The sequence below is a fragment of the Melospiza melodia genome, chromosome 2, assembly GCF_035770615.1.
Source record: "Melospiza melodia melodia isolate bMelMel2 chromosome 2, bMelMel2.pri, whole genome shotgun sequence".
In the NCBI taxonomy this organism is placed as follows: Eukaryota; Metazoa; Chordata; class Aves; order Passeriformes; family Passerellidae; genus Melospiza; species Melospiza melodia.
In genome coordinates, this window is record NC_086195.1 from 70,126,453 (window position 1) to 70,151,505 (window position 25,053).

A 25,053-nucleotide genomic window follows, 5' to 3' on the forward strand; every position below is an offset into this window, starting at 1 on the left:
AACAAATATAGTGCAGGTGACCTGGAAATGGTGAAGCAAGACAAGCGACATAGCAAAGTTTTTCAAGTTTCCAGTTTACATTGCTTTCTTGTATTTCCTAACTCTCCTCACTACAGTACTCATGCTGGATTTGGAAACAACTTTCATCCTGCAAAACACCTCAGTGCCAAATATATAGAAATTAGGCTACTGTCGCCATTTTATTTCATTGTAGCAACAAGTTTGCAATTTGCATCTGTGTTCTACGTAACCATGAATGCTGTTATTGAAGATTAAAGCATTTCTCACTTGATATTCTACCTCACCACTGTGAAGACTGATTAGTGCTTTTAGGAGGGCACTGACAAAACTCCCAGTGGTGCAGCAGTGTGTGATCACAGTTCATGTCTTGTTGAGTTATACTTATTTTTTTCTTGTTTATAGCATTCATGAAGAATTGAAAGTTTCATTTTGAAAAATCCCACAAGCCCTTTTTCAACAGCTACGTGTGCCCAGAAACACCAAAGCAGATAGACATTGCAGTGTAGTGAGTGTTGCATCCCATTAGTAAGATTAATAAGTTCCTCAGAAGAGGAAGAAGAGAACAGTGTCCTAAAGAACTCAAATCCTGAGCTTACTAGTGAGGGAACACAGAAGGTTGAAGTATATTTCCAATGCACTGCTCCACTTCTCTATTTTTACATGACAAGAATTGTGACCATTTCTGAAATAAAAAGGGCCAAGAGGTATCTACCACCAGGAATGTTTTTAAGAGAAAGTGAGTATATAGATATACTCCAACTGTCCCAGATCTCACATGATCTGAGGTAATTCCCTGTACACACCAGTGTTTCTGTACTCAGCTATACTTGGAGAGTGGGTGGGAAAATGGAGGTGAAATCCCCATAAGTTGTGTTAGGGTGATACTGTCTCCACACAGAACTCAGAGCTTTCCAGCTCCAGTCATGTTTGCATGTTGGATGTAGGTTTCTTTGAACATTTCTTGAAACCTCTTTGAGTTTCAGTGACCCCTCAGGCACTTTTGAAAATGGGACTGGGCCATTAAGTTGTTCTGGAAAGCATAGCCATGCTTCCTTATCGCTTAGATATAACTCTTTAGGCAAATACATAATTAGAAAGGGTCATGGCAGCAATGTGTACATCAGGCAAGTCAGAGTTGCAAGTCTGGGCTCTGCAAATCTGGGAGATAGGAGTCCTTCACTTTATGTTTTTGTACAACTCCCCATAATCCTGCTTTGTCCTGCAGTGATTATAGAAAACTGGTTACTGTGTTAAGTGAAACATTCCTTTCTTAAAAGCAGTTTCTTTAGCTGATGGATCAAAATGTTCAAATGATGGTCAGCTGCTGTCAACTAAACCAATGTGAGGAATTTGCACCCATATGCTGTTTGGACATTGACAGCATCAGCTGCTGCAAATAGCTCTTTGGACTTGGACTTAAACTCCTTTCTTCTTGGGAAAAAGAAGACAGTCAAGTTTATTTTTCCTTAAATATAAAAACTACAAGCCTGCAAAAAAGTGGTAAAAATGTTTGAATTAGTGTTCCTTTAACAAGTGCCTTTTCTAAGAGCTAGATCAACAAATCTAAAAGAACACAGATTAAAAACTTTGTTATCTTCACCAGTTTAGTTCCCTTTTTAGCTCTGTCTATGGCAAAAATGTCCCAGTAGCTCAGATGAGAAATTCTAACATCTTAGTTCACTGAAATCTGCACCCTGACCATTTCAACAAAGACTTAATCCTTGGAGAACCAAAGCTAAATTCCAGGAGTTCTCCAGAGCATGTAAAACTAAAGCTTTTCAGAAATTTAGGTTCATTCCTTCAGGAAAAAGAGAGGTAAATTCCTATCACCTGCGCAACCCACTGCCACAATGGAAATTCCAGACCAAAGACATAAAGGCAATAGAGCACCTGAGCTGAAGAACTTTATGTTATAAATTGGGCAAACCCATTTACTTTGTCCTTGCCTTTTTCTAACAGCTGACCCATTTCACTGGCAGTTCAGGGAGCAACAGTAATGTAGTCAGCCTGAGACACAGAACATTTCAGCTTGTAATTTTACATTTCAGCTAAATTATAAGTAACTGAGAACAGTTTTATTGTGGAAGGTGTCACGCAAATGGTAATGGGAGGCAACATTGTGTGCCACCCTTACTACAGTGCCAGAGGATGAAATGTTTGGAACATTCAGTAGGCATGCTGAGCATATATGAACACTGTTGTTGTATTTGCCTGAAGGACTAATGGCACTTAATGGCATTGCTTAAATACTTCTCAGAGCAATGCAGAATGTTTCTGCTGCTCCTCATCTGTCTGCTACACCTCGAGAAAGCAGCGATGCCTCCACAACTGCTAAAGCAGTTATGACAAACTTCATAATTAAGATACACTCTTCAGGATTAATTTCTAAATTTTTTTATGCAGTGAATAAGAAATTAAGTTAAAAGCGGATGTTTTAGGAAGTTAGGCAGGGCTGGAATGAGTTTAAATTTTAATATAGATTAATAAGTAGAATATTGTGTTCATTTGTGCTAATTATTTCCTCAGAAGGCATCCATCCTATTTAGGCAATTACACAGCCTCAGTCCTATTTAGGCAATTACACAGCCTTGAGTCTTCATTTCTTAGCAGTACCACCAAGGGACTTCATCTGCTAGCTCAAGTCTGAACTGTTCATGTGTTTTTAATAACATAGATTTAGTTTGAAAGATGCACTTGAGCTGTTTCCATGTGAATATTCCACACTTACAGAGAAATGCATTTAATCTAAATTTAAACTGTAGCTATAGTAACCAACATTCACTGTGTTTCAGGAGGGCATATATAAGCCTACTCAGACAGAAGGAAACATGTTCTGCTAATTATCATTCTATCAAAACTCTAGAGTTTGTATTTTGGAAAATAACTATCAGAAATTATGAATTCCTAGTACCCAGGCTTAGAAAGCAAGGGATTTGCAGGCATGTGTTCTGATAAGTTAGCTTTGCAGGATTAGATGGAGATTTCCTAGAGCAATCCCCAGCCGTAACAAATAGGGTTAGTGTTTCACTTTCAGGTAGATGATCAGATTTTTTACTTGAGCCAGTCAATGATAGATTCTGTAGATGATTTTGCAAAGGTAGGTAACATCACTTTTACAGTAATGTCCATATTAATCAAGGTGAGTAAGGACATGTCCTCGTTTCATTCCTCTGACCATAGAACTCTAAATGTTGCCTGATTTTTGAACAGCTTAAATCAGAGAGAGTAAATCTGTCCCCAGCATGCTTTTCCCAGACTCCCATGTCTGTGGAGAGGCATTGCTGTTCTGCTGGTGTAGGGCAGCCAAGGCTCCTCAGACCCAGTTCTGCATTTGCCAGAAAACTGCTGCCTGGCTGAGGAAGTGACCTCTCCTTTTCAGTGCATGAAATTCACTTTAAATGTTTACTTTAGGTGTAGTAAGGTGCCAATGGTCTCGGGAGAGCAGGTTGAAATATTTCATGCAAAATGCTGCTAAAATCAATGTGTGTGTTTCATTTGTGTTTTCTTTTCCCCAGAGTTGAAAGAAAGGAGCGTGCACGTTTGAAGACGGTGAAATTCAACGCGAAACCCGGTGTAATTGATGCAAAAGGGGTATGTAGATACTGAAACCTTTTGAAATTGCACTTTACAATTGTTTTATCCAGAGTAGAAAAAATTTTACCAACATAAGGAATATTTAGGTTGTTGCAGCCAAAACCTGCAGTATAGTGAAATGTAGATCAGAGATTACTATGATATAGTCTTTGGAATAATTAAATATTCTTTTTATAATAATACTGAATGACAGTGCCTCCTAAGGGGAAGATACTAAGAAAATAAAGAGCATTTCATGACAGCTGTGATTTTATTTAAATGATGGATAGAGAAGAAAAGACTTTAAAAATGAATGCAGATGGATAGCAGTTTAATGAAATAGGACCAGAAGTGTAAATTCCCTGGCTTCAAAGGCTGTTAAATCACAAACCAAAGGTTGTAAGTTAAGGAGTCATGGATAGAAAAAACTAGGTTTGGGGTGTTCTGCATTGACAGTTGTGACAGACATTGAACACAGGTGTGTTTCACACCAGACACCATGGCCAAACAACACAAAATGTGCAGGTTCTGTTCCAGCAGCGCTGCCTGGACAGAACAGGGCTGGTGCTGCTGCCGCTTCACAGAGCTGCTTTATTGTGCCCAGGTCAGCAATCTCCTTAGCCTGATGCCTACTATCCCGTCTGGTGCCATCTGGCTGGCAAGCATCACAGCAGCAGAAATGCCCACAGCCCTGGCTGTTGAGGTATATTTTTCTGCTGAAGTGTAGCTTGCAGTTGTAGCACTAGTGAATACTTGACATTTGCAGGGATTTATTTTTGAAACCCGTCCAGTTGGCATGTTTGGAATTTACAACTGAAGGCTTCTGTGAGCAAACGAGGAGACACAGATTCAGCAGCCATGAGGGAAAAGTCCTGCTTGGCTGCAGAAAACAGAGCAGGGCCAAAACTGTGTGATGAGTGAACATGACCATAGGTAGGTGGTAGCATGGGAAATGACCAAGTGGTTCAGCAGGTCCCTTCCAGACCTGCTGTTCATGTGATCTTCTGCCTAGTTTGAAATTCTCATTCTTAATCTTTTCTTCCTTCAGGTTCCCTCCATAATGGGAACACTAAAAATTCCCTTATTCTGTCTTTTCAGACAGATTAGCAGGGTAAGAAATTCCTCTTCCCATGGACACAGAGTTCCTAGCACAGGGATTCCTAAGTCTCTACATGCCAGCAGAATAGTATTTCACACTTGAAAATACTTCCCTGTTACTGCTCTACAGAACAATTCCTGAATTCAATGCAAATGCAAAATTATTGCTTGAATATTGACTGAAATATTGTTGAATAGTGACTGAAACAAGTTTTCCAGACTTAGGAGGCACATGGAACTGTACATTACTTGCACTTGCAGATAACTCAGTAAAAAATACATAATAAAATGCACTAAGAAAAGACTGATTCATCTCACACCATTTCTTTAGAAGTCAAAATTTCATTTTATAGTTTGAAATGACCACTCTCTGCAACCCTATGTATTAATGTTGCCACTTATTTTGAGAGATAATAAGTTTTATATTGCCAATAAGAAGAAATCACTTCTTAAATGTCTATTTCTCATATATAAACAAAACTGCAGGGGAATAATTCATTCATAAAACTAATGATCCCTTTTCAAGTGATTCTGTCAAGAATTTAATTACTCTTGATTCCCCAAATTGTTTTTCCATTTTTGTCATTAGTGTAACATTAATCTTCCAGCCACTCAACATCAGTGTTTGATTCAGTGTTTAGGAAATTGTGTAATTATAGGGTAAGACCACTGTAGCCTTTTGGGACCAAACCTTCCAGATGAAATGAGATATTCAAGTAAGCACACACATATGTATGTGGATTGAAGGTGTCAGTATTTCCATTTTGTCTTTCAGTGTCCAAAATGAAGTGCTGTAAAATGTCTAAGAGTCCCCACTTTACATTTTTACTTTTTTTTTTTCCAACTTTGGAAGAAATTTAGCCCAGGTAAACGGGGCTGCAGTAGGCCTAGGAAAATTATTTTATTTCAAAATCAAGCTAAAATTCCAATAGGAATGAGCTTTTGTGGGTCTGTGGCTTCTTTGGCTCATACATTCATGACTGTGGGGGCAAGTGTAAATGTCTTAGTTTACTCTAAAGATGAAACTGGGAGAAATCTTTTCATGGAATATTTCTAAATTTGTCCATGAGATGTGCATAGAAGCATTTAAGAAATAATTTTTAAAAAAAGAAAGCAAACAAAAAACCCCCTTAACTGAATACAGAGAATCCTCGGGGGTTTTGGACAGGTAAAGGTGTACCTTACTTCTGTTTTACCTGAATCATCTCACTAACCCTTCCATTGTAGAAGCAATGTTCAAGAGCTAATAACCCACAGCAAAGGTTTCCTGTGAGATAATGCCAAAATGTCTTTGATATAACTATGATTTTGAAGCAGAAACTGCCTAGTTATTCTATGAGTTTATGAAGTCTAATGCATTTTTATCTCCTTGTACCTCATTTTCAATCCCATATCTGGAGATTAGATGCAAAGAAAGTGTTAGAGATAGGGTGACATTTGTAGTTGATCAGCTCCTTGTGTCTCACTAAAAAGGTTCTTAAGAATGCTCAGCAATATAGTTGACAAACCTGTTTGTAGGAAGAGCTAAAGGATAATCTTTCTAAAGGCCCAAAGTTCCTCTTTTTCAGGCCAAACTTGTATGTTACTTCATCTATAAAATTAATTCAACACTTCTTAAAAATGTGAGTTAGAATATTTATATGACTTATTTTTTTCATTGGACTCCTCCAATCCACGCCTTGTGAAATTAAAGTCTACAAAATCAGGATGGATACAGAAACAGGGAATGTGAATTAAAATTAGGAAGCTCTAGGGAAACCTTCTGGTCTCAAGTTTAAATAAGGCCATGGGTAGTACCTTTGCATGCAATGCATAATTAAATTCCCATGCTCATTATTACAGGATATTGCATAAAAAAAAAGTAAATTGAAAAAGAACTAGATAGCTTAGCAAGTAGCAAAATTAATGACAACTTTAAAACTTTTATCATGTAACTCAGAATATATTAATTGTTGATTTCAAGAAGAGATGTTATAAAATGGAAAGGATCATATTACTTCTACTTTTCCTTTTAAACATCTGTTATGGGACAAAAAGTGCCAAACAGCTACTTGGCTAACTGGATCTCTGGCTTAACCCAATAGGGCTACCTTTCTGTCATATTCTGTTTATTCTGACCCAGAGAAATTTATTTGTTCAAGCTCAGGGACATCACCAGGATCCAGGGCCTGTTAACACTTTTAAAGATATCAGATCAGTTAGAGATGGTAACATCTACGTAGTAAGGAAAAGAATACAAAACCAGTTATAAACAGTGTCATTACACCAAGCAAAGAATATGCTTCTAATTGTGTTGAAGCTTCTATCTTCATTCTTATATTTGTTGTCATGAACTTTAGCATTTTTTCTAGTTGTCATTGAAGGTGGCTGGTACGTCAAATCCACTGTTACAGTGCTTTGGTTCCCTAGAGCCACTCTCTGCCCAGCAAAGGACAGGGTTTCCAGGACACTGGAAATGTTTATATATATATATATATAAATGAAGAGAAAATAACACAGTTATGATTTCCTAAGCATTTGCTTTCTCAGTCTTTGGGACTCACTGGTCTATGCATAATCAGTGGAAAATGGTGCAGCCCAAAGGTTTATGTCTGATATTTTTGCTGGAGGAAGCTAAAGAAGTTATGTAAGCACAAACTTCATTAAAACGTATGTTTTATGCTATGTTTAACTCAAGATCATATCTCGAGTATCTTCTGATGCTCACCTATGCACCAAAAGGAGCAGAGCATGTGAATAGCTGTGACCAGGGTAATGTATCTACCAAAACAGCATACTGAGCTCTTGTTAACTCTCCCTACCACAGGCTCCAGACTGAACAAAAATAGCCTTTCCTTTTCTAATCCTAAAACCCAGAGTTGTTGAGGGCTTTTTGGATGTTTTAGTGAATCAAACAGAGTGTCAAGTGACAGAAATATTTCAGGAGGGAAAGAGATTAGCCAGTAATCTGCTTTTTTCTTAACTGTTGTAATTACAACAGGTCTTCCAGGAGCCAAAAATAGCACCTTTTGCTTTTCTCCCTGTCAGATCACATACACTTACTTGACTGTCTCTTGAAAGTATTCCACAGCTGAAATCATAGCTCTTGGAAAGACTTTTAGCAACACCTCAGTTTTACTAATATTTTTGGGTGTTGCCTGTTTCCAGAGATGTGTTGAAATATCAGCAAAAATGTAGATAGAACTTGATTTTATACAGACAACTGGTTTTTTATACCACATGCCTTTTCATTTCACACCTTACCTGACCATTGACTCCAGAATATTTTCTTATGTACAAATACTCTACTTCATTTCCCAATGAAATGAAAGTGATGTCTCCTGCAATTTCCATTTTTAATGTGTGTGTCAGAGTGTGGGGAGATATTCAGCCCATGTTTACTGGGAAGCATTCCCAGATGGGTGCCTGCCCTGGTGAGGATGCTCAGCAGGGTGCTGAACAGGGATGAGGTGCCTGCCAAGAGACTGCCCCATCCTTTCAAAACCCCTTCCAGCTCTGCTGCTCATCAGCAGTGCAGGTCCTGGGCTGTGACCCACACCACACTGCTCCATCACTACCCATTAGGGGTTTTTTCTATTGACTTAGCTTGTCGTCCACAGCTCTTTTCAGATTCCAGTCAGATCACCTACATCACACTCAGCCACCTCTTCAGTTGCCTCTGAATGAATTTATTATGACAGTCAGAAGTTTGATAGCATTTAATAATATTTCTTATGTGCAGATTCTGTTTACAGATCCCACAGATACCTGAAATGTAAGGTCATCTTCTTGCTTTATTGTCATTTTAGCAACATTGCACTGAGGCAGGAAAGGAGAAAGTAAAACCTGACTGAAGTAGCAAATTTGGTATTCTGGGGTAAACAAAACCCTCTGCGTATTTAATGCACCTCTCCTCCAAGTGTCAAAATCCAGTGACCAACAGAACTTGATACAGAGGACACTTTTGACAGTTTTGAGTATTTGAAGGAGGCAGGGGAGAAAGCCAAACAAATAAACCCACATGTTTCCAAACCATGTTTCTACAAAAACATCATATTTTCAGCCCTGGTCATCCAAACAGAGCAAAACTGGTCTTTGGGAACCTTGGGTGGTCACCTCTGCCCTGAGGGTTTCTTCTGTTACTCGCTCCTATATTTCAGATTTGTCTAATCTCTGCTTAAAGACCTGCCACAACAGATATTTCATATTCTTCCCAAACAGCCCACTTCAGTACCTCACTCTCCTCATTCTTAGAAAGGGCTGGACTGCTACAGCTTAATCCTGTTTTTATTTCTTCTTCTATGACTGTCTATGGAAATTGGATTATTTGTCTTTGTCACAAAGCAGAAGCTGCAGTCACACCTGCCCTGCTCTCAGGTACAGCTTATGTGGTAGTGGTTTACCAGGGCAGATCTGGGTGTATTAATGAAGTGAAAAAGTCAATTATCTCAATTTAATCCCACTGAAAAAAAGCATAACAGTATATTAGGCTGTCTATACCCTCTCTCTGCCTAATGAAGATTTTTTCTAACATCAATTATTTACTAGGCTTCAGTTTTCTAAGTATAAAGATTCACCTTTAGGGAGAAGCAGTTCTGTAGTCCATAATCTGAAAGTTTTCCACATATGCAGTGGATTTTGGACAATTTTTCTTTACCCTTCTTTTCTAAAGATATTAGACACAATTAACAGATTTCCTAAGTGATTGGTACTGGGACAAACATAAAAGTAGAGGAAAAACCACAATCTGAGTACATTCAAAAAGCTGCTGATTTGGAGTGCTCATTAGCACTCAGTCTGTAGTGTACAGGGTCATCATTCCTGAGAGGCAAAGGGCATTCGTCAGTGCAGGGTACAATTTCCTCACAAGGGGAAGCACAGGGGCAGGCACTGATCTCTTCTCTGTGTTGTGACCAGTGACAGAATTAAAGGGAATGGCCTGAAGTTGAGTCAGGGGAGGTTTAGGTTGGATATTGGGGAAAGGTTCACCCAGAGTGGGGCTGGGCACCGACCAGGCTCCCCAGGGAAGTACTCACTGCACCAGCCTGACAGAGTTCAAGAAGTGTTTGGACAATGCTCTCAGGCCCATGGTGTGACTCTTGGGGATGGTTCCATGCAGGGCCAGGAGCTGTACTCGATGATCCTTGTTGGTCCCTTCCAACTCAGGATATTTTATGATTCTATGGGTTTTTTCTGTTGGATTTAAGTTCTGTCAAAAGCTTTAAAACCTCCAAAATGGTTAAACATTGGGTGGTCATGGAAGAATCAGATCTCAGCATTGTTCTTGTTTGTGGAACAACTTGTTTCTGGAAGGAGATTACTTCTTCCCACATAGGAGTGTGCTGGTTTTAAAACCAGCAGGAAATTAAACTCCAAATAAGCCACTGCCACTGGATGACTGCCAGTAAAGGTTACCCAGCTTTTCCTGCTGAATCCACACAACCCAGGGATGATGTGTGTGGTATAGAGCAACAGCTTGGTCACACCCTCACAGCACTAAAGTCCACCCCCTCTCTGTAGCCAGGACAAGGAGGAAAATCTGAATCTCATTTGTCCAACTGCCTTTACTCTTCCATGAGTTTTCACATCCTCCATAGCTCTGTCCTCATGATGGAGCTGTTGCCAGGTCTTGGATGTTGGCTGCACTTTTGGATTGACCTGAGCCTGCAATATTGGACTGCCCTGATCATTCCCCTTGAGCTGAACACTTTTTGCTCAGCATTTCTCCAAGGTGCATTAGAAATAGTGCTGTCATCAGCATCTGCTTCACTCTTGTGCTGGAGTAATCAAATGAAGTTCAAATGATAAAACAGCACATTGCCAGAAAGATTTCACTGTATCGATTCTTGTTGTTCCAGGTTATCTTGAGGCACCCTCCAAAGACATGCAGTAATTTAGCAGTAATGTATGTTGCGTCCAGGTACAGGCAAAAATAAAGGAAAACAAGTGAGTCATCAGTTTTAATTTATGTCATGGCAGCAGTGTTGGCTCTGGCAGGGAACTGATGCACCTTAAAGAATCTTGGTTTTAAGAAGGTGAATCAGTTCTAGTAATTGTGAAAAAATGACTGTCAAGTCAAATCTGAGGCTTTTACCCAGCTGAAGCGAAGAAATTTGTTTCTGTAGCATTCTTTCAAAAATCCAGTAAAGTGTTTGAAAAAATGTCTTTCAAATTGAAAGAAATATTAAACTAAAAAATCTTTGTGTCTGTTTTCCATATTTCATTTTGTTGAGAAGGACAAATTCTAAATATCAGCCAGCAATTTGTAAGCGAAGTGGATCAGAGTAGAAAATTTGAGAAATAAAGGATTTGTCACTGAATTTATCAAGATGATGAAAAATATTTCTGCCTGTTGGCATCTTGTCACTCAAATAAAATACTAAAAGAGTCATTTTTCACTTAATGAGCAATATAAGCACACATATTTTGTAGATTTTACTGTTTTTTCTGTAATTTTTCTGTAATTCTGATAACTGTGTGGAGTTTTATTTATAGGATATTGTTTCTTAGGTGGTCATAATATTAGGGACTATAGTAGCTGTACTTCCTATCCCACAAGAAGTTTGTGCCATCCCTGCTTAGGTAAGAGAAATCTTTAGGAAAGTCGCTGACAAAAAGATATGTAGTGCAATGTTTAAATCAGTCACAGCTTAAATATAACAGAGTAAAAATTTGCTAGCACAGGTAAAATACCAAAGTTTACAGCTGAGAGTTAATTGTTTTTCTTCTAAGCTGTTCCAGCTGAAATTTGTGCTGAGCTGAACTTCATGCGTGGTCTATTTTTATAACTTGCTGTCTAATATCCAGAATAAATAATAGGAAGTTTGTATGTATGTATAGATGCCTTACTTGGGTTTTCTTCTAAAAAAATTGGTTGAAAAGAAAAATTTGTAGTATTGGCAGTAGACATTGTGAAAGAATTAAAAAGACAACAACATTTTCTTCTAGTAAGATATCACACAAAGATCCAGAAGTGTGGAGTTTATCATCATCAACACTCATCCGGAAAAAACATACTCAATATTTCACATCTTTCTTTCTGACTCAGTTAAATTAAAGCAGCTCAGTGATTGCCTCAGTGACTCAGAGACCATGTTTGGAAGGTTATAGGGACACAGGAACTGCCAAAGTCCATCTAACTTGATATCCTGCTTGTGAGACTGGTCCTGTGAGATACATTACTGCAAGATGTGGGAGCTTCACCTCCTAAACAAACCTCAAACGAGTCTTTTAGAAACTGGCTTTGGGTTTGTTTGCCCATGCCTTTATTTGTTCTAACTTTAGCTGCAAGGCCTAAATAAATCAATGTATTCAATTGAAACCAAGAACCTGGTATGATTTTTCTGCTGAGCCAGACCCTTGCCATAATTCATCTTGCTATACCAGTCACTCTTCCTTTAACTCAAAAGGAAATTCAGAAGATTATCTTGTCCAACTCTCTTTCCATAAGTACAGTTTGAAGGCATGTAGGTATTGTAAATCTTTCTCCACTACTCCATAACAAAGTAAGAGTAATAAAGGTCTTTTTGCAACTTATTTTGTGCAATGGTCCATTTAATGCAGTGGTTTGCACTTGCACAAGTGCACAGCACTTGAATGCATGAATAACATACATCAGCTCTAAGTGGGAAAGTCCCTTGTCAGGAAAAAAATATTGGCCAGCATAGAGGAACATTTAGGACAATGTCAAAAACACTTTCTGATTCCAGTTGGAGACTTGAGGAAGGAGAGGAAGACCTTCACACTTCCCATTTGGTTGCAGTGAGGTTGGCTAGGTCCAGGCCCACACTGGACCACAGCACAGCTCTGAGATGCTGCGTTTGTGAGCATCTCATCACAGAAACACAGATGTTAGAGCTGGGAGAGGATTGCTGTTTAGCTCTTTTCCCTTCACCACCCCCTTCTCTCCAAGCACTGCAGTGTTATTCTCCACAGTACTTAAGATTAGCAGATTTGTTTTAAATGTGAAAAAATTATCTAGGCTTTTCACTCCCCTTGGGGCGGATTATTCTACATCCAAATTGATTTCACTGTCAAGGAGCTTTGCCCTTTCTTATTTTCATGCTATCAATTCCAGTGCTGCTGTTTGAACAATTCCTTCCCACTTGTATTGTGGTGTACAACCTGCAGATAAGTGTAAATTACTTTGGCTGTCACGTAAGCAAGATTTTATGTTGGTGTTTCATCTTGCTGACATTGATATACCCATGCAAATTAGCATAGAAAAGTGCTCCCTTCGTACCTTGCACCAAGTTAAATAGAGCTTTGCAAAATTGGAAATACTGATTTTACGTGTTTTCTTCAAAGTCTATTAGTCTTTCTTCTCCCCTGGTAGTTTATGTTGGTTATAACTGTTGTTTTTCAGGAATTAAAATTGAGTTGCTGGCAGACAGCAAGCAATAATTCAGTCTTTAAAAAAAAAAAGTATTAAAATTTCATCCTTATGAATACTAAGCCACCCTACCCTGGTCTGGAGAAGCTAGACATCATGGAGTTTTTAATCAGGCTTTTACTTTGTCATCTTGGATTGCCAACACCCAAATCTCCCTACAGCTTCATGGGAAAACTAAGCAAGCAGAATTATTTTCATCTAAGCTTCTTCTCACCCAGTTGGTTCTCACTTATCAAAACAGATTATGGTACAAAAATTCAATAAGGAATGACTGTAGCCCAGGCTTGAAGTATCTAAGAAAACTAAAGGCTGAACTTAACAGACTAGGGATGTCCTTCCCCTAGCATCTCATAAAAAATCATAGGGAAGTTGGCTAGTGCTGTTTGCCAGGGTTTAACTGTGTGTGCAGAATAAGAATGGAAGATCCACATCTCGGGGAGTTTACTCTGTGATCCCTGGACAGCCAGGCTTACAGCTGCCACTGAGAACTCCTCAGCTTATCTTCTGCATGTCTGCAGGGACACCATGAGGTGCTTTCTGTGTGTGTGAGCCCAGGCCATGGCCCAGTTTGGGGTCACATCAGGAAAGCAGGAATGGCTCAATAGCAGTGGCAACCTCTAGACTTGGTCAGGTCATTTAACCTGAGATTTCAAATTCATCATGGCTTGGGATTGCCAGGAGAAAAAGCCCACTATAAAACCAGTGAGGTGGTATATATACTTCCAAGGAGAAATAACACTGAGTATATGTTACAGTCCAAATATTTTCTTTCTGTGTCAGTGCAAATTTTTGGTAGGATGGTAGAGATTTAAAATATATACTATAGAGATCTGTAAAATTAAAATATTTAAATATAGGGATTTAACAGTGTTTGAGTACCCCATCTTTTATTAAAGTCAGTATTCAAATGAGTAAATTAATCTCTTTAATATAAAAAGTGTCAGTTAAATATAGAGAAAAGGATTGCAAGGACATAATGTTGATAATAAATTTTGTAGATTTTTGTAGAAGGGTGAGTACATGAAGGATTTGGCTTAGGCCAAAATCAGGTATTAAATAAGGAGAATAAGAAAACCACATTGCAGATAAGAAGCAGTGAAATTAATTTCTCATATACACTGCTAGACCAATCTGAGAACAAAACTGACATACATAATCACAGAATATAAAAACTAGGTTAAAGCATAGCTCAAACCTGCCTAAAATTAGATGGTATATGAAATCTATCTACACCCTGTAAAAAATAATTTCACAGCCAGTGATCTGGAACAGCTTTCTCTCAGGTGGTCCCTATACACTGGTTCCCCACTGATGACTGAGGATTAGCATTTGTTGAATGAAATGGCAAAAGAAAGCATTCCTGAAGCAGTTGGGAGTTTATTTGCTTTGAGAAAACAAATTTGTTAGATCACCATAAAAAAAAACTTTCCCCAACATATTTAGGATCTTCAGCAAAGTCTAAAGAGGACAACCTGTGTCAAGATCCCATCTGCACTAAATAGCAGGGGTTGAATCAGCTACACTCTGAAAAAAAATGTGGGAAGAAGCTCAAAGTAAACAACAATATAGTTGCCTATTACAGTGTGGTAAAACTATCAACTTACTGTGTTTTGTGATGTTTACCACTACAAAGAAAATTTTGAGATTGGATTGTTTATTTAATATTACATGAAAATTTCCTTTAAAAAACACTACCCTATTAGCTGATGAGTAACATATTCATGGCTGCTGAGCCTAGAGAAAAACATTTAGAATACAAAACTGATGCTGACACAAAAAAGTACCCAAGTGGGTTTTTGAGAAGGAGAAACACACAGAAGTTTAATGTCTGTCACAACCAGGGAAGGTTGGTATGTGTAACCCAGGCTTACATAACCAGGGACAATTGGGGATACTTGGTCAAGCCACAGTGCATCAGGCACATCACAATTATTTTTCTTGGCTTCTTCAAAACACAATCTATGCTTAAGTAGTATCAAACAAGGATTCAGGGCATGAGTGAACACTTTCCTCCCCTTTTTTTTCTGAAAAGAGACTCTTCTATTGCAGATCAAGTGCTGTGAATGATGTCACTGTTCTGTTGTCAAACAAATTGAAAATTTCATTTGCCTTGTGTTAGACACTTGTCTGTTTAAAGTGCCTCCTACTGCTGTTGCCTAGGTTAGTGGTGATCTGTGTGATGGCAGTGACATATACAAGTAATCTCTTGTACAGGTTTTTCACTGCCACTGAAATGCCTGAGTTATTTGCCATTACAAGTTTTTACATTATCATGGCAAAAAACCTGCAACTTACAAGGAATCCATTTTCAGGCACTTTTTCACTGACTTTCAGAAACTCTGCCTGCATAAACGCTGTTGAATCAGGCTAAGCTTGCTATCACAATTGCAATTCCAGTTGCATGCAATGTTTGCATCAGGTGGAGAGATGTAGGCAAATAACTCTGTCTTATTTATCCTACATCTATTTCAGAGCTTCCCAGAAGCATATGGAGCCTATGGCTCCAGAGTATTCGACAGGTCCAAAGTTTCCATTGTACTGAAATAAAATTTCTCAAATACATCTGAGATTTGGAGTTTAACCTAGCCACAGATCCTCATACACGTGATCTTTTCTTAAAAAAGAAAATACACACTCAGTGTTGGTCTCTACTTTTCACCAATGGAGCAAAATCTGGAATTAACGTGGTGTGTACCATAGAAAATATGGTTTTATTCTGTGTGAGTCTCCCTCTTCTTTCTTTGCCAAGCCCCTTCTCTCTATTCATTAGAGATATAAATCATGATATCTGTTAGAAGCCTTTTTGGGGTTGTCAGCAGGATTTCATATCCTTAAGGTGGAGACCATCAGCCTGACTTTGATACCATTTATGTTGCATGCAAAACCAAAATCAAAGCTCTTGTCTTTGATTCCTTGTGAAGAAACATACACTTAATTTAAGAAAACAAACACTTGTTTTCTTAAACTAACTGCTCATTCAGTTAGTACTAAGGACTAATTATTTCTATAAGTTTGCAGAGCCAGACCCACTTTAATGTTTTATAATATTTTACAGCTTCTTTGTTATTTAAAATATAAACCCTCTGACTACACCATGCTAGTATATATGGTCATTGACATGAATATACACATTGATTAATCTATAGAAATATTATCACATGCATAAACATATTTGGTTATGGATATTAATATAATTAGATCAGCCTTATTTTAGGAAGAAATCTTTTTACTGGTGTGAATACAGTGACATAATCACACATGATAGTCATGTGCTGTAAATTGCCAGATTTTGGTCATCCAAATTGAAGTGGAACAATATCTTATTAAAAAAGCAACCCAGTACTTGAAACAGCAAAAGGAGAAAAAGTGTATATAACAGTATAAAATATCTGTCTAATTTGGTGTATACTGTTAGATCATGCAGAAGTGGGAAAATAATATATGCTTTTCTGGTGAAAATGTACTTTATGAAGTTTTTGCTCTAGACCACTGGGGAAAAAATTGAAACAAGATATAAGTGTTATTTCTCATATTTTCTGTGAAACACAGCATATTTATTTATTAATTTGATAACGTTCTCTTGAATTCCAAAGTGCTGTAATGAAGTGATTGTAATTTTAAAACCCCCTTGCTTTTTGAGGTGTTATTGTTTGTATATATCTTTTTTCCCTTTTAAAATGTGTAGTGCCAATTGCATTACTATGTCAAATTCAGATAAATCATGATAAACAACATTTTCACAAACAGAAATGTTAACATGCTACATTCCTTTCTTTGGAAAAGTAAAAGAAATTATCACAGAAAACACATTTTAATTTAATTATGTCCATTAGGTCATTAAAGTGATGTAATGAGCATGTCAGTCCTCCTTTCATCCATAGATTACTTTAATCCTTCATGTGCTTATTTTTTTTTCCCTCTGGCTTTCTTTCATACTTGCTTTGTTTTGAATTTGCATGCTGTCTGGATTATTTGTGCATGACCTCCACTTTAATTTCACATTGAATGTTTACATACTCTGAGAGATATTCATGGATCATTTATTCTACATGTGCATTTTTTTCTTTGTTTTCAGTTACTAAACTTTAAATATGCTTGAAATGTAAAAGTGGTATGAAACTTTCGTGACATGAGTATGCAACTATTTCAACAGATTTTCAGTATCCATCTTTCAGAAATACATATTTTAAACCACATTTTATTTCATGATTTCAAAATGTAAGGAAAGAAATTGTATTCTTAGACTCAAAATATATTCCATTGCAGAACTGGAGCCAAATACTGGTTATATTCAATTTGAGCAATGACAAGCATATGAGATTGGTCCTTTAAATTATTTACGAAGGTCTCTGCTGTCTTGGAGGTCATCATTTGCAAAGTCCCGTGTATATGTTCAGTATAAGAGACATTATAGGTCATTGACTGACAGCATAGATCAGTCTGCAGCTCTGTGTGCCCTCAAGAATGCCAGCTTCTTTCAATTGACTCTATAGGGACCCTATTTCCTTACTTAGTATCTGAAATAAGTGTCCCAAGTAGGCATATCCTGTTTTTACACAGGATAGTCCTGTAAGTCCTTGCAACTGTTTATGAAGTCAAAGGTTTTATCATGTAAGAAACACCAATTTCTTCCGTATTAATTTCTGATTTGAAGAATTACAGCAAAATATGTTGATCAACATGCAATGAAATCCTGCTTATCAGCAGAATTCCATTTCTAAATCACTTAGAACTAAAAGTATATCCAGTGAAACCTAATGCATAAATATACATCTAAAAAATAGAACAAAGTTGGGTTTTTTTCATAATGCTTGCAAGAAGCATTAAAACACACATAAGAAGTTGTCAATAATGAAGCCAAATAAGATATTATGAAATCAACAGCACCTACCAGTAAAGAATTTTAATATTAATTAACACAGGGCTGAATTCACACACTATAAGCAAATCAAAGGCTTCTGCTTTCCACATTACAGCCTATTCTTTTCAGACAGCTAATTAATTCTGTGCACAGTCTGCTGTGAATAAAGATGGATGCCTTGATCCCGAAGCATGCTGAACCATCTGTAGCCCTTCATCCAAACAAGCCAAACACTACAGTTTCCAAGTAAGGAGCTGCACATTGTAACTCCGGACCTCTGGAGTCAAATTGATCCGGTCTTCAGGAGCTTTGCCTTTAAATTTCAGACCTCACCACACCTCTGATTCGTTGCAGCCACTTAGTTTGTGCTGATTTGAGTCACTACAGTTCTCTCCACTTTTACAAACTAGTTGTTTTGTCAGCATGAGTGTGACAACAATTAGACGTCCCTGTTTTTGCCCCATGCCTTTTCTCCTTCACAGTCATTCAATGACAAGCGTAAAAAGAACTTCATCTTTTCACGAAAATTCCCATTCTACAAGAGCAAGGAGCAGAGTGAGCAGGAAACAAGTGATCCAGAACGTAAGTAACCTCTTGGAGACGATGTCACATGCAGCAGCACAACAAATGGGTGACACGCATGATGCCAGTATCCCACACATCTAGGCAAATATCTGTCGTAGGCAGGCAGGAGAGGTATTACTACTGTGACCAATGTATGACTGCAGTTTGGATCCAGCTTCTCCTTCCATCTCTGGAAACACTATTTTCAGAAGAATAAAGCAGTGACCTTAACTTTTGGAAGCAGAAATACGGCTCCTCAAAGTTGTTGTGACACCTGTCATAAATCCAAAATTGTCTCTCAGAAATATTCCCAGATCAGAATTGGCTCAAAATAAGGCAAACATGATTTCTTTCACATACCAAAATAATTAGTTTTGAAAATATCTAATCTTTTTTTTGCCTTTGACTTTCACCAAGTTGATTTCCATTGGCAGCTTCACTGGAAGTTATAACTATTAAGGGAAACAACCATGTTAACACCTTAAAGAACTAAACTGGTTCTTGGAATGTGTACCACCACAAGCATTTATTCCTTGCTTAAATTATTTAGGGAACCAGCATTATTTAAAATATTTGCTAGTTCCAAGCACAAATATTCACAATATTTTTTCTTAATAATTCTGTCCTAAATTTATCCAGTGAGGATAGTTTCTGGAACTTTATTTATCTGGTTGTTCCTTCTTCCTCACAGCTCCAAAAGGCACATTTCACAGTCACTGCCTCTTTCTTTGGCTGAATTTCCTAAGAAATTGGGTCTAAATTCGTTTCATAAAGAAAAGGCAGGGATCCAGATTGCTCAATCAACATGGTCAGTCATGGTAGTATCCATTTCAACTCCACTGACTTCTTCCTTCCTCTTCTGCGGCTGTTCTTCCTTTCTCATTGCTCTCTCTGGGGACTTCCGTGCAGGACATCCCCGGATTAGGTGACGACGGTTATGGAACAAAGACTCTGAGTAAGTTCCCAGGAATGGTCACTGTAAACCCTTTTTTGTTTTGTTTTGTTTTGGCTTCTGTTTCTTCTCTGAGGATCCTCCACTCCTAGCATGCACAAGATAGAGTTTTATTTGTTACCCAGCTGTGAATGCCTTACAAATGTTTCAATCGTTCTGTTCTGCATGACGGTATTAAATAACATACAGTGTATCAAGCAGACACTTTCACTTCTTTTGTAATAACACCTTTTGTTTCTGACAGTATATTATTGTTCCCATCATGGCAGTTCTGTAGAGTAGCATACCTAGAACGTGTTTTGCTGCCTAGACTGTTCTTTTCAGCAACAACCCCTCCCTCTCCATCTAAAGGGAAAATTAAACATTTTAACTTGATCACATCCTGAGGAGATCAATAGAAAATTAGTTCATGCTGTTGCTTCTGCATTTTCAGCTTTTTGCATGGGAGTGTTTGTTACTTTGCTGAATTTTTAGATTAGTGTTTGTTATTAATGGAAGAAGTCATTTGCAGGCTAGAGAAGATCTTGCATTTTCCAAAGCTAATTTTGGACCAGTTTTCACCATTAGCAACCTATTCTCTGTCACACAACCTTAATCAATTTTTTTTTTTTCTGATGCAGCAATCCTGTCTCAAGACTTGGCATTGCAGAGTGTATAATGTGTCAGATAATTGTTCAGAAACAATTTTTCTTCCTCAAAATGTGAACCAGAAAAACTGCATAGAATGAAATATTTGCTGCTGACTTCCACATATGTAGCTTTATTAAATTCTGAATCCAGAGCTAAATAATGTAAACAAAATGCCACTTGCATGCATTTGGCTACTTGTTCCTCAGTTGTTTTTCCTTTTCTTAAGCACCAAGTAATTGGAGCAAAATGTGTGTTAATGTTGCATTGCCTACTGTTTTGTGTGTGCTTTTTAATTGCAGGAATGCACATCCATGCACACAGTTTTGGAGATTATTCTGTTTCTGACTGAATTGTTGAAGGAACATTTTAATGGTTTAACTTAACGCCATGCAGTGGCTCACAATTTAAAGATGAAAGCTTTATCTCTTGTACCAGGAAGAACAGTTCTGCAAGACTGGTTTTGTCAGTGATAGACAGCAAATGTCACTGCCACCTGAATTTTAACAATTCTGTGATCATTTAAGTGTCATAGCAGCTCATTAGCAACAAATGCAGATCCTCTCTGCTAGAGAAAAAATACTTCAGATCTGACAACCTTCCTGAATATGTGTCCTTACAAAGACGATAATCCATAACATCCAACCATTTGAAAGTTACCTGAATTCTGCAAATTGATATGGAACAAAGTAGCACCGAGGTGCTGTATAGGCTGTAATGCCTGTATTAATATTGCGCCTAGTTTTAAATTACTGGTACACCTCTAGACAGTCCCACCAATCCAAATTTTGTTAGTTTTCAACTCAGACATGCTTTTTAAAGACAGTTCTTACTATAAAGGATATTTTTTATTTTTAAATAAAGTTGTTCAGGGTCCTGTATAGCACATCATTTTGAGATAATCCTTGTTAACTTGCTATGAAATGTCTGAAAGTTATTATGCTGTTTTCTTCAAAATATGAGTTGAATTTTTAAAAGCTTCTTCCTAAGCCCAAGATCAAGGTTTCCCATTACTGTTTTTTATCAGATATCATCCCTTCCCATTTTTGCTGCTCCAGTAGCCCCACCATTCTCAATCTATGAACCCTAAGCCATTAGATTAGTGCATGGAGGAAAGGCAGCACCTTGCAGAGAACTTTGGCACTGTTCCTGCCTTTCTCGTTAACCCAGGGTGCTCCCAGATGTACAGCCATTATTGGCTTCTAAATGTCCTGGACCAGCTGAAAAGTTTCAACTGCCAAATGATCTTTCAGGTGCAAAGTAATTAGCATTTCTACCAGAAAAAAAAAAAACTGTTTAATGTGATCCTGCAGACCTCCTGGAGAGCATATACCATGGTCTTACTGACCATAAATAGTCTGCTGACTACAGTTTTGGAATTATTTTCAATAATATGGTTATAGAAACAGAACACCTGACTTGACAAACCAGAAGACTGACCCATCATGATATTTCTTATATTCATGTTCACCCATCCAGACTGGTCTGCTAAAGATTTTCAAACTCCAGCTCAAATCCTGAGGCTAGACAATATCTGGAAAAATATTTTTCTTCTTTTTTTTTTCCTTAGTTTTTTAATTGGATTTGTCTTCCTTATTTTTTTCCCCTGTTTGGACAGGATAGATTAGATACAGTTACAATATTTCATACCAAAATAACTGTCATGTTAATCTCTGTGTGCAGTCCTGTGGGATAGTGCACAGTGATTAAAGACACACAGGCTAGAAGTTTAGCAGGAATAGTTTCAATGCATTAATGATGCACATCACTGATAGTGCAGAATATCAGCAGACACTTGCATTTCAATAAATTGCTCAAGACATCAAGAGAGATCCAAGTTGATCATAATATACATTGAAATGAAGTTATCAGAGATGTCATTTACTGTCTATCACAAAAAGACATCGTTTTGCCATGGCACATATCCGTAGCTAATACATACAGTCTCTTTCTGAAATGCCACAAGAGAGAAAGCTTTCATTTTATCTCTGTAAAATATCTGAGCATTTTCGGGTGATGTCACTGCACTGCTTTTATTTCTGCTCTGCATAACTACCTTTGCATGACTGTGGCAGCTCTTTTAAGTTTCTGCAGCTCTGTGGTGCTTGGTTATGTTCTTTAATTTGCTGTACTGTTCTTGCAGAACATGTTTCTTCTAATGCCAGCGATAGTGAAAGTAGCTACAGTAAGTTACTGCTTTCATTAGAGTCCTTTTATTTTGCATTGCTTGTTTTGTTTCTTTTATTTTGTTTCTCTCCTTGCAACTCTTTTGTTAACGTTAAAAAGATCACTGGAGCAAATGGCTTGGAATTCAAATTTATGACCATGTCTTGAATACAAAGCTATAAAAGAAAATTGGCAAATTTTATAAGAGAAGGGAGAAAGGTTGTTACTTATGATGTATGAGGGACATAAAACTAAACCTGGCTTTCGGTAGCCTATGCAAGTCAGGATTATTTCATTTAGTGACAAAAGTTTATTTCAGTGGGGGTGGGGGGAAGTTTCTTGATGACCTTTTAAGAGTAAAGTTACTGCACAACCATAGTCAAATCTGTAAGAGGCATCTTTTCTACAAGGTCACAATTTTTTTTGCATTTCTGCATGCCTATATGGATGGCTAAGAAACAGGAGCAGAAATTTTATTGAGCCCTTAATTTTGACAGTACAGATTTCCTAATTAATACTGCAGTCTTAAAACAAGGTAAGATAGACCTTCACTGCTTAGGCACTGCCACTGGACGTCACTGATACCATGTAGATGGGGGTCCCAACCCTGCAGCCTGATTTGCTGGGATTTACAGACTTCATGTGATCACATAACCAAGAGGCAGATTGTATGCTCTGGGTAACTCTTAGTAATGCCCATAAATTTAAAAAATATCACTATTTTTTGGATATTCTGAAAAACAGAAAAAAAAAGGCATTAAATAAATGACTAGAAATGTAATAAAAGATAATTAAAATGACAGAGTGCTTGCTAGATCACCCAGTTGTTTCATTTATTCAAGCCATTTGCTTAAAAAATCAAGTTTTCCACCAGTCACTCAGCACTTGTGCTAAGCACTCACATACATTCAGGTAATCAATGGTATCATACCTCATGTTTACTAGTCCTAGTATAACACAGCAGTTGAGCTTTGTTGATAAACACTGGTTTTTTTCAGCAAAACAGCTAACCTTATCCTATTCAGAAATGGTAAATTAGTTTGTATTCTCTTGTATTGAAAAGGTTTCCTTGAAAACAATTGCCAGAGTCACAAGAAAATGGTAGGCACTCTTGAATTGCCAAGATCCAATTCTGGTTTATTTTTAATGTGCCCTCTACTTGGGAGGAAAGGCAGACTTTATTTTTGATTATATTTATATTGAGATTTAACATGCTCTTTCTCTGACTTTACAATCAGAAATTAATCAAAGGGTTACATTTTCAAAAGTTTGCACAAGTCAAATCTCATCCAGACCTGAATGTTTCAGGGGGAACTCAGGGTAAAAGCCCAGAGAAGAATGTAGATTGATGAACTGCCCCAAACAGCAGCCTTAATAGGAGTGCCCAGCTGCAGCCAAATATTTGGGGCATGTCCACAAAAGCCTGTTACCAAATTTAATCATCAGACAGGCCAGGTAGCCAGTCCTTCATTGGCTGTGTAATAGCTTAAAATAAAGTATGTTTTTTAAGGTGCAAGAAAGGTAATAGAAACAATTTGGGAAAGTTAGCTGGAACACAGACACTTGGAAGAAAAAGTAGTGCTGGAGCAACAGCTGCCCATGGCAGTCACCCTCCTTCTAGAGTGGTTTCCATCTGCACAAGCTGTGCTCTCACTCCAGCAGCATCTTTTGGCTGGATTTTCCCACACATTACTGGTATTTCCAACAACTTCTGCCTGGTGGAGAAGATGCTGGCAGGGATTTCTTCTCTGCCCACAGGATAGCTATGCCATTAAGAAGCAGAGGAAGCCCATCTTAGGTTATGCCAAATGAGGGAGGCTTTAAAATACAGAACCTGCTGCCCAAAGGGCCTGATTTCATTTGCTAAGGATTCATTGGAGTGTGCTAACATGATATTTGAAGGCATGACCATGACAAATTAGCAGCTGTGGTTCCCACGTGGAAATTATTGTTTCCGATGGCCATGGTGGCACCTGAAGTCTAACCTGACTGTGTTCAATTTCCACCTGGCCATGGTACATCAGCATATCTCTTGTGGAGAATTAAAGTCCTCCCAAGTCCAGATGATTGGCCTTTGAATCTTCTGGCAAAGAGATCTGAGATCTGGTGTGTTGACAGTACATCCCGTTGCACAGCTCATCACAGCAAATCTCCCCTAGACAAATTATGTGTCAGGAACAAACAAAAATCAGATGAGAGTGAGAGGCAGGTGGTCTGAGAATGAAATCAACAAATTGTGAGGGCTGGAGAAAAAAGAGATGAGGCCTGTCAAAGGAAGTTCTTTTTTCACTACAGTTCTCACTTTGTGGGACTGTTGAGAAAGAGTACTGCACTGTAAAAGCTTATCAACATCTCTGATGTGGGACGAATAATTACCAGACATATTCCTCAAAGATTTCCTAAAGTATTCCTCACTGCCTCCTGATTTATTTATTCCTAAGGAATGGAGGAAAAAAAAAAAAAAAAAAAAAGAGTGCAGTGAGTATTTCTGCTATTCTTGTTTGCCTCTGGGTAGCTAGGAATGGAGCTCAGCATCAGCCACTGCCACAGAACCAAGTTTATATTAGCTCCATTTGGACCCAGCCATGTTGCAGGATTGTTTCTCAGTGTGCTGTAGTGCCACTTTGAGGACAGTCTGTGTGTTCAAGGTGAGGCTTGTGAGGAACACAACTACAAGTTGTTTTGCAGGGACACCATGTCTGTTAACTTGAAAACTCATCTAGCCCTCAAACTATGCACTGGTGACATAGAGCATACTGGTGACATGCAGAGGAGAAAAAAAGTAAAACTGGAAAATTAATGGGGAGCAAATAGAAAGCC

At 37.9% G+C, this 25,053-nt stretch overlaps 1 protein-coding gene across 23 annotated transcripts in view; it reads left to right on the forward strand.

The window, feature by feature from the left end:
- DLG2 (discs large MAGUK scaffold protein 2) overlaps positions 1-25,053 on the forward strand; it is a 984,895-nt gene that overhangs the window by 938,388 nt on the left and 21,454 nt on the right. For 15 of the 23 annotated variants that reach the window (XM_063148780.1, XM_063148803.1, XM_063148779.1 and 12 more), the window contains 3 exons: positions 3,537-3,612; positions 18,407-18,506; positions 22,211-22,252. In XM_063148780.1, the coding sequence (XP_063004850.1) occupies positions 3,537-3,612; positions 18,407-18,506; positions 22,211-22,252 (218 nt within the window). Of the gene's footprint in view, positions 1-3,536; positions 3,613-18,406; positions 18,507-19,397; positions 19,444-22,210; positions 22,253-25,053 lie in introns of all 23 variants that reach the window. The other 8 variants (XM_063148786.1, XM_063148790.1, XM_063148793.1 and 5 more) reach the window with 3 other exon arrangements.